This window comes from Equus quagga, chromosome 4 (genome assembly GCF_021613505.1).
Source record: "Equus quagga isolate Etosha38 chromosome 4, UCLA_HA_Equagga_1.0, whole genome shotgun sequence".
Taxonomy (NCBI): Eukaryota; Metazoa; Chordata; class Mammalia; order Perissodactyla; family Equidae; genus Equus; species Equus quagga.
The window spans coordinates 110,968,854-110,985,039 of record NC_060270.1 but is presented as its reverse complement, the minus strand read 5'-3'; the positions used below and the strand labels follow the sequence as shown (position 1 = coordinate 110,985,039).

The following is a 16,186-nucleotide window of genomic DNA, read 5'->3' as shown; positions in this document are numbered from 1 at the left end:
ATGAAGACAGGGCTGATTTCCCCACACTATATTCTTTTATCATTATTGGCCTGAACTTGAGATGAATTAACAGCAAGTTGAAACTAAATTTTTCACTCATGGTCAGAAAAATAGCTCTTCCAATTCCTCTGTTATCACAGATACTCTTGCAGTTCAGGAAATTAAATTATCCACTGAAGGTGTTTATGTTGTCTCATAACTATAATGATGAGTTGATTGACCTTCCGTAGGGTCTCAGAAGTTGTCACACATTGCTGGGAACTGTGGAGTTGCCAGCGTTGATTGAAGATTCTGCTGAAAGCACAGCTTTAAAAAGCAAAAAAACAGTTCCCGCCCATTAGCCTTTAACCCAGCCCATCCCAGCCCATCCCAGGAGCTCTTTCTCTGTTCTGTTTCTATCCCACAAACCAGCCTATTCTCTTAGAGCTTTTTCTTTTTTGAGGAGGATTGTCCCTGAGCTAACATCTGTGCCAGTCTTCCTCTATTTTGTATGTGAGACACCGCCTCAGCATGGCTTCATGTGTGATCTGTAGTTTGGTGCCCAGGATCAGAACCCACAAACCCTGGTCTGCTGAAGCAGAGGGTGGAAACTTAACCACTATGCCACCTGGCTAGCCCGCACTTAGAACATTTTGTGTTCCCATTGCTCATTGTAATTTCTTCATACAACCTTGCCTGGTTTATATAATTCAAAGAATAGGGTTTAATTATGTATTTTTGATCTGTTTGTATGGAGATTCACTTCCATCAGCAATATTTTTACAATCTACTTATATAAGTCATGCTGAGGTTTTAATGTCAACTTGATGCTTCCTAATAAGAGGAAAGTACAGAACTAGAGAAACAGAGATTATTTTAAGAAATATTTTGGAGTGGGTTAATATTGATTTTGTGTTAGGAAGGCAAGGTAGTATAATGGTTAAGAGCATGATCTCTAAAGTCCAATAGACTTGGTCCAGGTGACTGGCTCAGCTCCTTCTGGCTGAGTAAGCTTGGCGAAATTTTTTATTCCCTCTGACCTTGAATTTCTTTGTCTGTAAATTGGAATAATAATATGTCTATCTGAAAGATATCATTAGGATTAAATCGGAAAAAATCCAAGTAAAGCATTTGACATAGTGCCTGGCACATAATGAACACTCAGTATGTGCTATTATTGTTATTTTTAATGTTATTGTTTTGGTATAATGATTTATGTCATTGTTTGGCTTTTTCCTCCTAATTCCTGAGTGGGAAATACTTGAAAAAGGCTTGAAAGTGTGTATATTAGCAGACCTTGACCATCGTCTTCTAATAGTAATCAGATCCTTTTTAAAGATTGCAGAGGCTAGGGTTGAATTTAGGTCTTGACATATTTGGTATCTGAACCCGATTCCAGTCACCTCAGTGCAGATTCATTTTCTTTATAAACTGTAGAAATTAAAATAGTAGTACAGGCTCCTATTTATGACAGCAATCTGAGCCAGGATTTTGTAGTTTGTAGAAGTGATACTGTTTAACGTGCTCCATAATTTCATGGGGTTTAATAGGTCTAATAGGAAAGTACGTAGACGTTTTAGAGTTTAAACAGGTGTTAGAGATACTCTAATTCAACCTGTCATCAAATGAGGAAACTGTAGGCAAGTTTAATGAAGAATTCAACTAAGATTTTTTATCTTTGTGTAAAATGTAAATAAAACTTTGCAAAAGAAAGAACTACCTAATAATCATTAAGTTGTTACCATCACTCCAAATTTTCATCTGATTGTTATAAATAAATATGAAATATATTTTAGAGTTGCAATCAGTGTATAGACCATTCTGTGTGAATGTTTTCTCTTAATATTATCCTTTCAATTTTAATTATTAATATGGTTACTCTCTTTTGGGCTGCATGGTTTGCTTGGTCATTCCTATGTTGTTGGGTATTTGAGTTATTTCCCACTTTTTCCTATTATAAGTAGCACTGCTATGAACATCTTTTCTTTCAAGTTATTCCCCTGCTGTCTACCCCCCTCCAATTAATTCCTAGGGTAATATTCCTGCAAATTAATCAAAGTAATGTATTACATTCTAGTTACTGATAGCTTCGAACTCACTTCACAAATACCTTGGTATTGCAACTCAGATACTAGAGGTTTGACTAAATGTAGGTCTTCTTAGGTAGTTGCTTTTATTAAGCAGAAAAATCTTTTTACCAGCATAGAGTGAGCTACAAAGAGAATTTTTAAGGGAAAAGGAAGAAGAGAAGGTGTGAGAAGACCCGGGGGAAATTTGACAGTTTCCTAATTCCTCCTGAGTCTGATTTTCAGAATGTTGTTTTGTTTTCTTATACAGCATATCAGGTACACTCGAGTTTTTAAAAGCAGAGATAGAACTATTTTAAAGATAAATATATAACATTTTTGGATTAATCATAAATAGGCTTCTGTCCATTAGTGCAGATGCGAGCATGTTTTAGTCTTCAACATCACATAATTCTTTTGTTACGGAGATCTACTTTCATTTCTCAGACCTTAAATACAGATTCGAGTTTCTGTCTTTATAACAGTCCTGCTGCCAGATAAAATTCAGCTTTGATGGGAAGGAAGTCTTGTGGCCAGATGGGTGGAGATCCATGATACAAGGCCATAAAGATAAAAATGGAAAGAAAAGGAAAACTAAAGGGCTTCAAGACAGGGCTCTGTAACAAAGAGGAACCTGACTATAGGCAGTGCTCGTTCTGAAGACAGGGGCTTCTTTAAAGTTATGAAAGGAATGAGTCCATTATTTTTATTTTTAGTTTAGTTTAATTTATTTTTGGAATAGATAGTAATTTCACACAGATCAAAATTCAAAGGAAAATTCTTCCTCAAACCCAGGTCTCTCCCCCAGCTACTCAGTTCCCCTCTTACAGGCAACCAGTATTACTAATTATGTGATTGTCCTTCCAGAAATGTTCTGTACAGATGCAAGTAAATATATGTCTAAACATACACGTATGTTTCTGTGTATGCACGCATGTGTATTCTGTTTCTTCTTGTTCTAACAAATGGTTGCATCATATACATACTGTTCTACACTTTGCTTTTTTGCCTAACATTAAATCTTGGAAATTATTCTGTATCAATAGAAGGTTTCTTATTCTTTGAAACACTTTAAAAATGTCATGTGTCTACATTGGGTGAAAATAATTCTTAACCCAAGGATTGGGCCTAGGGATTAGGCCTGGTACATAATAGTACCCAAGAAATGTTTGTTGAATGAATGAAGGAGTGAGGGAATTAATTATCTTATTAATTTAAGTACAAATAGAAAGAAGCAAAAAGCTAAGAACTACCTGAAGCTCTGAGACTGTTGACCTAATCCTGACCCTGGGACCCAGGGAAATCTAAGGGATGACATCACAAAATGTACATCTCTTTTAAAGAGGCATCGGAAACTCTCTTTAAGGCTTCATCATACTAGGAGATGGCAATAGGAAGAGATGCCTCTGGAGGTGGGGGAAGAATGGAGTTACAGGATGGCCCCTAGACTCCCAGAGTCGGGATATGTGGTCCTGGTTCTGCTGTGACAGAGCTCTGGGACCTGGAAGAAGTGGGTTCATCTCTCTGTGCTGTCCTTTCTTCAAAAGCAAAACAAGGCAGTTGGAGTAGATTATTTCAGTGGAACATTCTCACTCTAAGATTATGTCATTTATAATTTTGCAATTTCCTGTCTGATTACCAATGTGTTGAAACTGCAAAGAGACAAAAAATGAAGTGTCCTTTCTCTAAGATAATATAGAGCCTTACAGGTTATTGGTAAAAATGTGATTATTAAGATTATTAAGATTCCAAGATTAGACTGTAGAAAGTAATTTGCAACAATTATATTCCTTACAGAAATTTATTGGCCAAACTATTAAGACAGAAGCAGATTTATGGGGGTAGGACTAAATACCCCACACATTGACACATTTTGAGGGAATTAATATTACGTAGTTTTGGCCTTTAATAAGTAAAAGAAAAAAAATCAGGCAAATAAAATTTACTATAATATTAAAGCTATTCGATAATAAACATAATTGTTATAAATGATAATATATTTAACAATAATTATTAAATATAGTTAGTTATTAAAATAGTAACTAATAGTAAATATAATTCATAGTAAAATAAATCTTTTTTCTCTTTATTTTAGTTAAGTATGAAAGCGAAGCTAGTAAATATTGGGACACATTTTACAAGATTCATAAGAATAAGTTTTTCAAGGATCGTAATTGGCTGTTGAGGGAATTTCCTGAAATTCTTCCAGTTGATCAAAAAACTGAAAAGAAGATGAAAGAATTATCAAGGGATCACATAAAAACTAATGCTGCAAATTGTTTTTCAAGAATGCACTGCCCTAGTCTGCCTGAATTAAAAAGTCATTACAAGAAAAGTTCTAGCTCGTCAGATGGGCAAAGCAAAGCAGTGTCTGATTTTTCCAACCTGGACTCGGAAGAACACAGAAAAGGACCTCTGAAGGCGGAGTTGTTTCCTGGTAGCAATGCCACTTTCAGAATCCTAGAGGTACGGTACTGCAGGGCCAAGACAGGAGGTGGCAAATCACTTTAAAATGTGCATTCCACATCATGTTATGAACTATGCAGATTTTTTAGGGGGAAAATGATCAAATCTAACTAAATAAATGTAAATAAGTCTAACTAACTAAATAAATCTAACTAAATAGATAAATGTTCAGTATACTTTTGTGCATAAAAAATATTTAAGGAAACTCATCTTTAATCGGGCAGATTTTAAGTTTATAGTTTTATTTTTTTTTCAATTTGTCTTTTGGTGGTTTTTTTTAAAGATTCTCCTTGAGCTAATGTCTGTTGTCTATCTTCGTCTTTTTTTTTTCTTCTCCCCAAAGTCCCCCAGTACATAGTTGTATATTCTAGTTGTAGGTCCTTCTGGTTCTGCTATGTGGGGCGCCACCTCAGCATGGCCTGATGAGCAGTGCCAGGTCTGCGCCCAGGATCTGAACCAGTCAAACCCTGGGCCACCAAAGCAGAGCACAGATTTAACCACTCGGCCAGGGGGCCAGCCCCTGTCTTTTTTAATTTCTGACTTGAAGCCAGTTTTAAATACCAATAAAGTTTTGATCCTAATTTCTCTCTTTTTCTGTTATTACCCCCTTTTAGGTGAAATAGAAATAAAGTGAGATATATAATTTGCTTTAATCTGGTATAGACCTTGATTTTCTATTTTGGAAAATAAGCATTTTCCTTCTGATTATAAAGGGAGTATATTTGATTACAGAGATTTTGCTAAGGAGTAGGTGAGAGAAATAAAATTATCTACAATCCCACAAACAAGGAATTTAAACACTTTAACATTTTACTGACTTTTTTCTCCTTTTTGTTTATATTGTTTTCTATAGTTCAGCTATACTGTACCTGTATTTGGGGGTTTTGCTTTGTTTCTATGTAATATTATATTCTAAGCAGTTTTCTCTATCTTTAAAAATTTTCTGTAACATTTTCACGGCTGCAAAATATTTTACTATGGGGAGTATAGTAATTCTACTTATCTATTTTCATACAACTGGGCATTTAAATTGTTTTCAGGTTTTCTACAGCAAACATCTTTGGGTATAGACTTTTCTGCACTTTCTTTTATTATCTTGGGTTAGATTTACTAGTTCATAACTTATAAAAAATTTTTTATTTTAAAGATTTTATTTTTCCTTTTTCTCCCCAAAGCCCCCTGGTACATAGTTGTATATTTTTAGTTGTGGGTCCTTCTAGTTGTGGCATTTGGGATGCTGCCTCAGCATAGCCTGATGAGCGGTACCATGTCTGCACCCAGGATTGGAACTGGCAAAACCCTGGGCCACTGAAGTGGAGCACACAAACTTAACCACTCGGCCATGGGGCCGGACCCTAAAAATTTTTAATATTCTTAAAATGTGTTGACAAATTATTTTCTAAGAAACTGTACTAACACCAATTCGCAGCAGTGGAGATCTGTTTCATCACATTCTTATTGGTTGGAATATTCTTATTTTAGTGCTTTCTGCTTTGTTAGACAAAAATTATACCTTGTTTTATTTATTTATTTTTTTGGTGAGGAAGATTGGCCCTGAGCTAACATCCATTGCCAATCTTCCTCTTTTCTTTTTTGCTTGAGGAAGATTGTCCATGAGCTAACATCTGTGCCAGTCTTCCTCTATTTTGTATATGGGACCCTGCCACAGCATGGCTTGATGAGCAATGTGTAGGTCTGTGCTGGAGGTAAAGGGCTGGGGAGTGGTGGGGACAGGGAATCCAAACATGTGGACCCTGGGCCACTGAGGCTGAACGTGAACACTTAACTACTACACCACTGGCCTGAGGGCCCCCCCTTGTTTTAATTTGCATTTCTTTGATTATTAAATAGGTCACATAGTTCTTCACATGTTTAGAAGCCATCTGTACTTTTGTGTTCTGTTTATTTTCTTTGCTTATTTATCTGTTGTTTTTTAAAATTAGCTGTGCCCTTTATCATATTTATTGCAAATGTTTTTTTTTCACAGTGTGTGGTCACCTTTTAATTTGGTTTGTTTTGGGGTTTAGTGTGTAAAATTTTAGATATTTTCATAGTCAAATTTCTCAGTATTATTCTTGTCCTTTTGGCTTGAGAAAACTCTCCTATACCCAGAGATGCAGTAAATTTTTTCTACTTTTTTTTTTAAATAAAAAATCTGATGTTGGTGAGGAAAATTTAACCTTGTTTTTGATATTTGTTTATTCTTTTGATTTTAGGTTGGCTGTGGTGCTGGAAATAGTGTTTTTCCAATTCTGAACACTTTGCAGTGAGTTTTAGAGTTTTCTCTTACAAAATTTTACATATGTATGGGATGTTGGGAAATTCTGGAAACATGTTGTCATGTATATGCCATAGTGTTCTTGTTCCCATATGAACAATAACTAAAGCAAATTTCAAAAGAAGTGTCTTAGTCTTAGTGGCTAATTTCATGTGAACTTGGAATTACTCTGAAAATAGTGTTTAACAGCCATGGGTTGTCCACCATGGGTTGAAGTAATTTTTTTTTTTTTAAAGATTGGCACCTGAGCTAACAACTGTTGCCAATCTTCTCTTTTTCCTTCTTCTTCTTTTTTTCTGCTTTATTTCCCAAATCCCCCCAGTACATAGTTGTATATACTAGTTGTGGGTCCTTCTAGTTGTGACATGTGGGACGCCACCTCAACGTGGCCTGATGAGCAGTGCCATGTCCGCACCCAGGACCCGAACCAGCAAAACCCTGGACCCCTGAAGTGGAGCACGTGAACTTAACCACTCGGCCACAGGGCCGGCCCCAAGGGTTGAAAGTAATTTTTTAAGCTTTTGTTTGTATGGATGAGAGAATAAGAAAAGAGCAAGAGATTTAATCTTCCCACTAAACTGTGAATTGCTAAACTTCAGAGATTTATTTGCTCCTCCAGGATACATACATATTTTACACATAGAGAATTGAGTTTAAAGCTTACACTTTAACCTTCATTCTATTTTGTCATCACTTCTGGAGTCACACCCGGTATAAAACCTCCCTGTGTCAAATGATTGTCCCTATACTTGAAATTGTTTAGAGGTAACAGCGACTAACCCTAAGACAAAAAAGCAGAGGTAGATGACAGGGCTCTCCTGACCTGCCCTTCCTGTTCACATATACGTCTTAGCATTTCCATGGATGAAGAAGACACACCTTACAAAGCTTTTCTAACACCTTTTACCCATGGTTGGTCTGTCAAGTTTTATTTTTTTTTTAAGTTTACGTAATAGCTTTCATGTTATTTTTCCATTATAAAACCAACATAAGCACATTCCAGAACGTTTCCATTAGAGGAAAAGGGGAGGGCGGGGGATCACCCATCATCCTAACATAGCTGCTGACATGTGTATTTTTAAATTTAATGATGCTATATTTTTAACTTTTCATTATGAAAATGTAAAAGCATTCGAAAAGTAAAGAGTAGTTCAGTAAATTCTCATATACCCACCCCCTTGATTCAGTAGTATTTAACATAATGCCAACATCATGACACTTTATTTTAAAATACTTATGATATATCTGAAAAAAATCAGGACATTCTTCATCACTATTATAAATCTAACATAATAGCTAGTAAGTAATTCCCTAATATTATCAAATCACCAACTAAAGTGACCAGGCAGAAATGAAACTGGCGGATTTGCAGTTCTGAATGGCCTTTCTCCTTTTGTTTTTATTTTCTTTGTTTTCCCCTTTTCCAATTTCTGGGCCAAAATTTTCTTTTCTTTTATACCACATAGCCAGGTTCGTTCACCCTAGTGATGTCCGAGCTTATAATATACATAAATCTACTACATGGGCAGTTGATTTTGTGTTACTTTATGACTAATCTCAAGGTATTATTTAGCATGTCATTTCTTTATGTCTTGTTTCTCCAACCACTGTTTATTTTCCTTGAGGTAGAGAACATATTTTGTCCTAATCTGATTTTACAGGTATCCTAACAGTACAATACAATATAGATAGAGCTCAATACATATTTACTGATTAATATCTCTGATTCCCCACTTGTTAGTTGCATTTTTTTCTCTCTGCTCCCTCCAACTAATAATTGCAAGCTCTTGCCTCCTCACTCTCTCTTTCTTCTTGGCTGTGTCTATTTTTGCCTCATATCCATATTTTAGAAATCACTGTAGCTCAATAACCTGAGATAATTAATTCATCTTTAAAAGGCAACCAGTGATTAGCCTTCCAAAGGGAGAATTAGACTTTTTCCTCCATCTAAGAAATTATGTTTTGTTACTTTTCAAGAGTATAGGATTAATGTTTTACATTTTCAGAATATTTTACCATAATTAGACCTCTGGAATTGAGAGGTCATGTCATTCTCCAAGGATCATTTAATTCTTAAACCCCCAGCCAAGAGAGTGTTTGGTGGTGTAGTGGTAGTAGAGATATTTACACCTGCTTGCTGGGAGAAGGGCCAAGGCAGTCAGCTGATTTTACAGAAAAGCTCTGGAAAGTATTGGGTGGTCACAAGATTTCAGCCTGCACTGCTGATGCAGTGGGACTTCAGTCTCAGAGGTCATGCTGCCATCCTGGTAGGACACATGGCAAATAGCACATGCTTTCCCTTAGCTACTAGACTATTCTGTATCTTGTGGGTGTTTAGTAGCCACTGCCCAAAGTTAGACTGCATGCCTTTCGTAATGAGTTAGATGTGCCAGTGTCCAGAGAAACATTTTGAGTTATATGGAAGTTTTTTACAGAACCAAGTTAAGTTCTTAAGTTTTTAAGTCCCTGGAAGGCAGAAGGCAGATCTTCCTTTAATAATGATGATGATGATAATGATGATGATAGCAACAGCAACAACAATAATAATGACTAACATTTATTAGGTGATTACTCTGAGTCAGGCACCTTTCTAGAAACTTTATCTATGTGAATCCATTCAGTCCTCAGAACCACCTTAGATGCCATATTTATCTCTGTTTTAAAGATGGGGAGACTGAGTTGCAGACAGGTTAAGTAACTATTGCAGGGTCACACAGCTAAATGGTAAAGCCAGGATTCACCTGAAGCAGTCTGGTGTAAGAGCCCTCGCCTTTAGCCATCATACCACATAGTGCTCTATTCGTCTGAGTGTTTATTGAGAACATTTCAAACACATGTAACCACCCAGCAAATTATGAGTCACAAATATATGGATTTCATGGGAAACAATAGGTGTATATGCTGCAATAAAGTTTTTACATAGGATAGATGAGAAAAGACAAGCTGTGCAAGTTTTAACTTTGATTCAGTACTGGTTAACTTTTCATAACCAAATATTATTCATCATTAAATATTACTTTAACTTATTTGGACACATCTTAATTTGAATGCAAATCCCTAGTGGCACACAATGAATAAGTTATACATGAACATAGTGTTCATCAATGAGTAGCATTTAAGAGTGTAATCAGCCTGGGTGAGATTTTGCTAAATGCTTATTTGTGCTTGTATTCCATATTTATTTAGAAGTCCTCCTTGCTTGAAAAGCCTCCTGTATCAAATTAGAAGTTCTAATTATGTGCTTCAAGGCCCTCCTGTATATACTGCAACATACTGTTTGGAACATTCCGAGAGCTTGGGCTCTCGGAATCAACTCTACTTCTCCTCCCTGGCATGTGACTCCCACCTCTAAACCCTAATAGCATTTCCCCTTCTCCCTGCTTAGCAATACTATCCCTCTCTTTCAAAATTCTTAAGTCTTACACCTCAGGGTGCCTGCCTCTATAGAGATTGTATAAAACCAATCATGTCCCCAAATAGGCTATAAAATCCACAAGACCCAGGACCATACTTATAGTTACTGTTTAAGGACATGCTGATCTCTTTCTAAGTACTAAGCAATATGATGCAAGGATTATTTGATAACAACATACAAGATATGATTAGGAAGGGTACTTACCCACAAAATTCAAAGTGTACACTTTCCCATTAATAACCATGGTCTAGTCATTGTTACTGAATTTCAGATAAAAACCAAATAGAACTTGTCTAAGTTCAGTGGAGGCCAATTAAAATTAGTCAAGATTTTCATGTGGGTAAACATTTGCCCCTAAAAAAAGCCATGAATTTACGTACTTTATGTTTTGTAAATAAAGCAATTGAGTCTTGGATAAGTTAAGTCAAATTCACAGAGTTTAAACACAAATCTATTTGGCTCCAAAAAGTGTACTCTTACTATTTTATTAGACAATTTCATTTACTACTTTGTATTCTAATGCTTGGTACATATATGAGGCTCAATAAAAGTTTGACAATAACTTAAAAAGATAACTAAGAATTAATATATTCGTGTTTTATTCTTTTTTAGAAGTTATACTTGCATGCTGTTAAATATATGCTTATAAATATAAGCATATATATATGTATATATATATATATACATATATATATGGTTTTTTGTTTTTTAAATCTTTCTGCCCCGTCAGGGCATCAGAGCCTCTGTGAGAGGCCCAGGAGCCAAATGAGTTGAACACACAGGAAGAAGAATGAAGCACTAAGGGACACAGGGGTTTGAGGGCCCTTGGCGAAGGGTAGAACTTGGCTAAGCTAAGAGAAACTACAGGCCATGCTGGCTGGAGGCAGAGAAGAGAGTGCCTGTGGTGGGAGTGGCCAGGAGGAGGATGGAGCAATGCTGATGGATTGCTTTGGAAGTTTCCCATGTGAGAGTACGATGGGTTCTAAGGCAGGTAGGCCCAAGTAATGGAGGACCTTAAAACCAGCACAGGAATTTGAAAGTTATGCCATCATTAATGATAAGTGTTTGAGGCAATGCTGGTTCAGAAACAACATGAAGGTACCCATACACCACTATAGAGGCCAGTATCTAAAAAGCAGAAACAGCAAACCGAGTGTCATCCAAAATTCTTTTAAGGAAGTACTTTTTAACAAGTTCCTTTAGCAGTTTCCTTTCTTGTGTCGGCTGAGCATATCTGGACTCTAGTTTTAAATATTTCTTCCATTTTCATAGGAATGCTCCAGAGTCCTTTCTGTATTGTTGTGATTTTGCTTCTGGAGCTGTGGAGCTAGTAAAGGTATGCCTTATATTTTCTTTAAAGAGAGCCATATAAGAATCTAATTTATTTGTTGTTGAAGTGATTTTTTTGAAATGTTTCTGCCTCAAATGTTACTGGTGACCATTTTTAACTGAGCTTTTACTATTTCTGGGAATCATATCATAAACTGGTGCCTAAGATACTACCCTAAAACAATAAAAGTTGTTTTGAATTTAACATATAAAGTTCAAGGGTCAACAGCTCCTACAAGGTGATATTTGTATTTATGTCTCTAGAGCCTTACACACAGTCTGACACATAGTAGGCACTCAATAAATTAGTAATTTGGGGGGAAAAAAAGTCTGAAAAGGCATATATTGTAAATCTAAAATGTCCTACACTGTAAGGAAAACAGTGGGGAACCTGGACTTGTTTGACCAATGCCCGAATACTAGTGAGCATTACCTTGGCAAGAAGAGGTAATTTTAGGAAATGGAAAAGGAAAGGAAATTCTACTAACAAAAATGTGTAGTGGACACGTGGAACATAATTTCTGATAATAAGAGTAATAGTTATTCATTACAGTTGTCGCCATTTTCTAAAATATTGAGAAGCCTGAAGCGGAAGATAAAATTCACCTGTAATCTCACTTCCTAGAATCCTGGGGTGAATCAATGTTGATACTTTGATATATATCCTTCTAGTGTTGTGTTTGTAGGCAAATTGCATGTGTGTGTACTCTAATGCAATTTTTTAAAATAACAGCTTTATTGAGATATAGTTCACATACCATAACATTCACCATTTTAAAGTATAGAATTCAGTGATTTTCTGGTATACAGAGTTGTGCAGCCATCACCATTATCTAATATCAATTATGTAGTGTAGGATATTTATATTTTAAGTCAAAGGAGGTCTGGAACAAACAGTGGGAGAGGGAGCTGAGGACCATCTCAGTGTGTCTGAAATAACATAGGGTAGGCTTCCAACCACGCTGCCTACTGACTCATAAAGACTGCCCTACTCCACTTTTAAAATTAAAGAGAGATTGCAAAGAATGTTTGTTATCAAGTCTGATTGCTAGACTTAATTTTTTATGGCAGCTTGAAATAAGCTAGCAGAATACTGAATTGGAAATAAAGTGCATTCAAATTTATAGAGGAAAGGCACTTGGGAGAAGTAAAAAATTTGACCTTTTTATTTTAAGAAAAATACTAGAAGCCTGCTAACTGCTTTTTTTTTTCCTTTTTATTCTCTTATCATGACAGTCACACTCATCCTACAGAGCAGCCCAGTGTTGTGCCTTTGTTCATGACGTTTGCGATGATGGCTCACCCTACCCTTTTCCAGATGGGATCCTGGATGTCATTCTCCTTGTCTTTGTGCTCTCTTCTATTCATCCTGACAGGTAAATGAAGATGAAAGGGCAAAGCAAATGTGTAAAGCCCCTTTATCAATAGTGGTTTTCAGAACTATCAAAGCAAAAATTACAATTCTTGAGTTTATTATTTGGTGAACTACATTATGTATAATATGCAGCCTTTTAAATGCAGTTTTTCCTTTCTTCAGACTTTTAGAAAGAAACTGGTCAAACTACTTCATTAGTGAGCTTTCTGTCACCCTCAGAATGAAGTGAGCATATTCTGGCAAGACACATACCTATTAAAAGTGACAATGCTTCAAGGAAATTACAAATTCAGAACAGCCTAATAGACTCCCAAGAGGGAAATTGTACTTGGTGATCAGAAACAAACATCTTTGATTTAGCATCTTACTGAATGTTCATGAAGAGGTGGGCGCTGAATTGGTTTGGCTTCACACAGGTCTGTCGACGGGCTTGAAAAAATTTGTTTTAAAGAAGCCCACTAAGGAATTAGGGGTTATCAAGATTTGTCAGATTAACCTTGGACCTTTATAATGTAACTTGGCCTAGTGCCATCATTTAAATATTTATGACTTAGATTTTTTTGTTCACACAATGTTTTGAAACAATAAATATAGCTTTTCTCCAGAGAGGAAGTCTAAAGAGGTATTACTAACAATTAAAATGATTACTTTTCTTAAAATTTTGCCACCTCATATGTATTGAGGCATGTGTGTGGTAAGTGTCAGGGCTTGTGCCTTTGTAAGGTTTTGAAAATTGCGTTTTCTCCTGTGGTAGTAGATTCAACCCAGGAAAGATCCTCTGGTAGTAGATACAGACTTGACATCAACGAATTTTTGATGAGTGTGACGCTTTCCCAAAGAAACTAAGTTACCATGTGCTTCTTTCTTTGCAATTACAAGGTCACTGGGACTCTTTACAGTCCTTTTATTTCTCATTCCAAACTTAGCATTTTGATTACTTGTGGAAAAACAAATTAGATTTCCAAATAAATCTGAATAAAAGATACATTTGCACCTGGTGAGATATATCAGGTTCCATAAAGCTACTTTTTCCTCCCAGTTTCTATAGCTTATTTCTTTCTGCTGATTTGTTTAGACTATTGGCATTATTCAGGTACTGGTAGAAAGATGTCATCTATGTATTTTGTTTCATAGTTAAAAGGATGGAGTAGGTGGATATAGAACAAGATTTTCTATTTGACACCCATAACAGGAAATGTTTCAATTCCAAATAAGACCACAAAAAGAGTATTTGAAATTAGTTTAGCTAATGTATTTTCTCATGATTTGAATTGAATGTTAAAGAGAAGGGGAAGCAGATGTCTTGGGAAGATTGCTTTATAGTACAGTATGTTCATTCTCTTTATTATAAAATAAATTTGGATGTGTCATGTCAGTAGCCACTTTCTTACCTACGTGGAAATGATCTAAAAATAAAATAAATGAGTAGAAGGAAAGCAATAGTGAGTGAAAAGACAAGGCAATATCTTTAGGGTCATTTAGGACTGTGGTAGTTGATTCAGCCCCAGGAAAGTTCTAGAAAAGTGGCTTCTTGCCAGCTTGGAAAAATCCACGCACAAATGAATGGCAAGCAATTCAGCTGGACCTTGTGTCTGGGCATCCCACCTTAAATGGGAATAAACCATAGGAGGCTACAAAAGAAGAGCCGGCTGTCCTTCTTGTCATTGAAATAAAAGAAAGTATAATATGTTTCCCAAAGGTCCAAGTATAGACCAGGAAGCCAATAAATACTTATTTTTTAAATCTCTTTTCCTTCTCCTCTCCCTTCATCCAGAGATAGATGAGGATAGCAGAGTTGGCCCAAGTAGGATAAAAAAAGATAAGGGGCTTTCTCCCATTCTTGTCTTGTCCATCTCACCCCCAGCCCACTGCCACCTGCAGTTCTCAGGAACCGGCTCTGGAATTGTATTATGAGCCAAGATGAGTCATCAAGAAAAGCAGCTTCCCACCCCTTCCCTTTACCCACAACCCCAGATGTTAAAGGATAATTGGGAGGAAAGGATTTGCAGAAGGAGGTGCTGCATTTTGAAGTATTTGACTCTTTGTTTTTCTGCATTTTCATTTCATGCTTGTTTTACTAATAATTGCAGAAATAGATTTTTCTCTGTACATACAACATTTATCCTGAAAGTGAATATTTTAAGGTTCAGATATGGTTTTCTTTAATTGCCAAAGCCTAAGGATATAAGCACTGTGTGAAAATAACCTGTGATAAAATAAACAAGGAAAAATGCTTTTCTTTTTCCCTTTCATGTACTTATGTTTCACTTTTTTAAAAGAGCTTTTCATCTAATCATGCGACCTCTTTCTGTCATATTTCTCTCTTATTTTCATAGTTACTTTCATTTTCTTACTACCTATTTCCTTCATAACCTGGCGTGATCTGACTTTCACCCCATTATTCCACTGAACAGTGTTTTAATTGGAAGGAATTTACAGATTATCTGACCCAAACCCCTCATTTCTAAAATAAAAGCTCAGAAGCTTTAAGTAGTATTGATAAAGCAGAGACAGCAAGAACTTAGCACACAAGCTGCCATTTACCATTCTCTGCTCAGGGCAGACACTGATAATTGATTTTGTACTGTGTCATTCCCCATGAGTCTTATGAGTCCTCAGTAGAGCTCTGGAGGCAGCCAGTGTCAGTCACTTGCCATTGATATGAGATCTGAAATCTTTGCCATCTCTGGTTCATAACTATACATAAGGCCATGAACACTTAACCAAAAATGTTAAATCCAGAGAAGTCACAGGGGGTCGCGTTGGACTGGGAGCCAGATGAGTAGAATAAACAGTAAAAGAAAGAAAGTAAAGGCTTCCCAGTATTAAGCTAGGGCTTGGAGTGTGAACGGAATTCAAACGGGCAGAGAGTAAGGAGGAGAGACTTCTTTTGGGGAAACCACGTGAGCAAAGGCGTAGACTGCTCAGAGCCAAGCATGTAACGGTTTGACTAGAGGAGATGCTTCAGATTAGGAGGTGGTGGGAAAGATGTTGGAAGGATTAATTGAGGCCAGTTGTAGGCAATCTAAAGGGCTCAGGTAAGAAATTAAGATTTTATCCTATGGATAGAAATCTTGAAAATGTTTGAGTGAAGGGATGATTTGACAAAACCATTTTAAGCAGAATAATTCATCAATAATATGCAAGAAGGATTGACAGGGAGAATAATAAAGCACATGAGGAAGCTATTCAGTTTCCAGGCCTGAAAAGGGAGGAGTTTGTATGAAGGGAGTACTAATAGGAAACAAAAGAGAGACAAAATATATTAAAGATGCCAT

At 36.3% G+C, this 16,186-nt stretch overlaps 1 protein-coding gene across 3 annotated transcripts in view; it reads left to right on the top strand.

Moving 5' to 3' along the window:
• The window catches only part of METTL8 (methyltransferase 8, methylcytidine), a 190,821-nt gene that overhangs the window by 54,722 nt on the left and 119,913 nt on the right, over nucleotides 1-16,186 (top strand). For all 3 annotated transcript variants that reach the window (XM_046658544.1, XM_046658546.1, XM_046658543.1), the window contains 4 exons: nucleotides 4,141-4,511; nucleotides 6,728-6,777; nucleotides 11,477-11,540; nucleotides 12,770-12,909. In XM_046658544.1, the coding sequence (XP_046514500.1) occupies nucleotides 4,141-4,511; nucleotides 6,728-6,777; nucleotides 11,477-11,540; nucleotides 12,770-12,909 (625 nt within the window). The remainder of the gene's footprint in view (nucleotides 1-4,140; nucleotides 4,512-6,727; nucleotides 6,778-11,476; nucleotides 11,541-12,769; nucleotides 12,910-16,186) is intronic.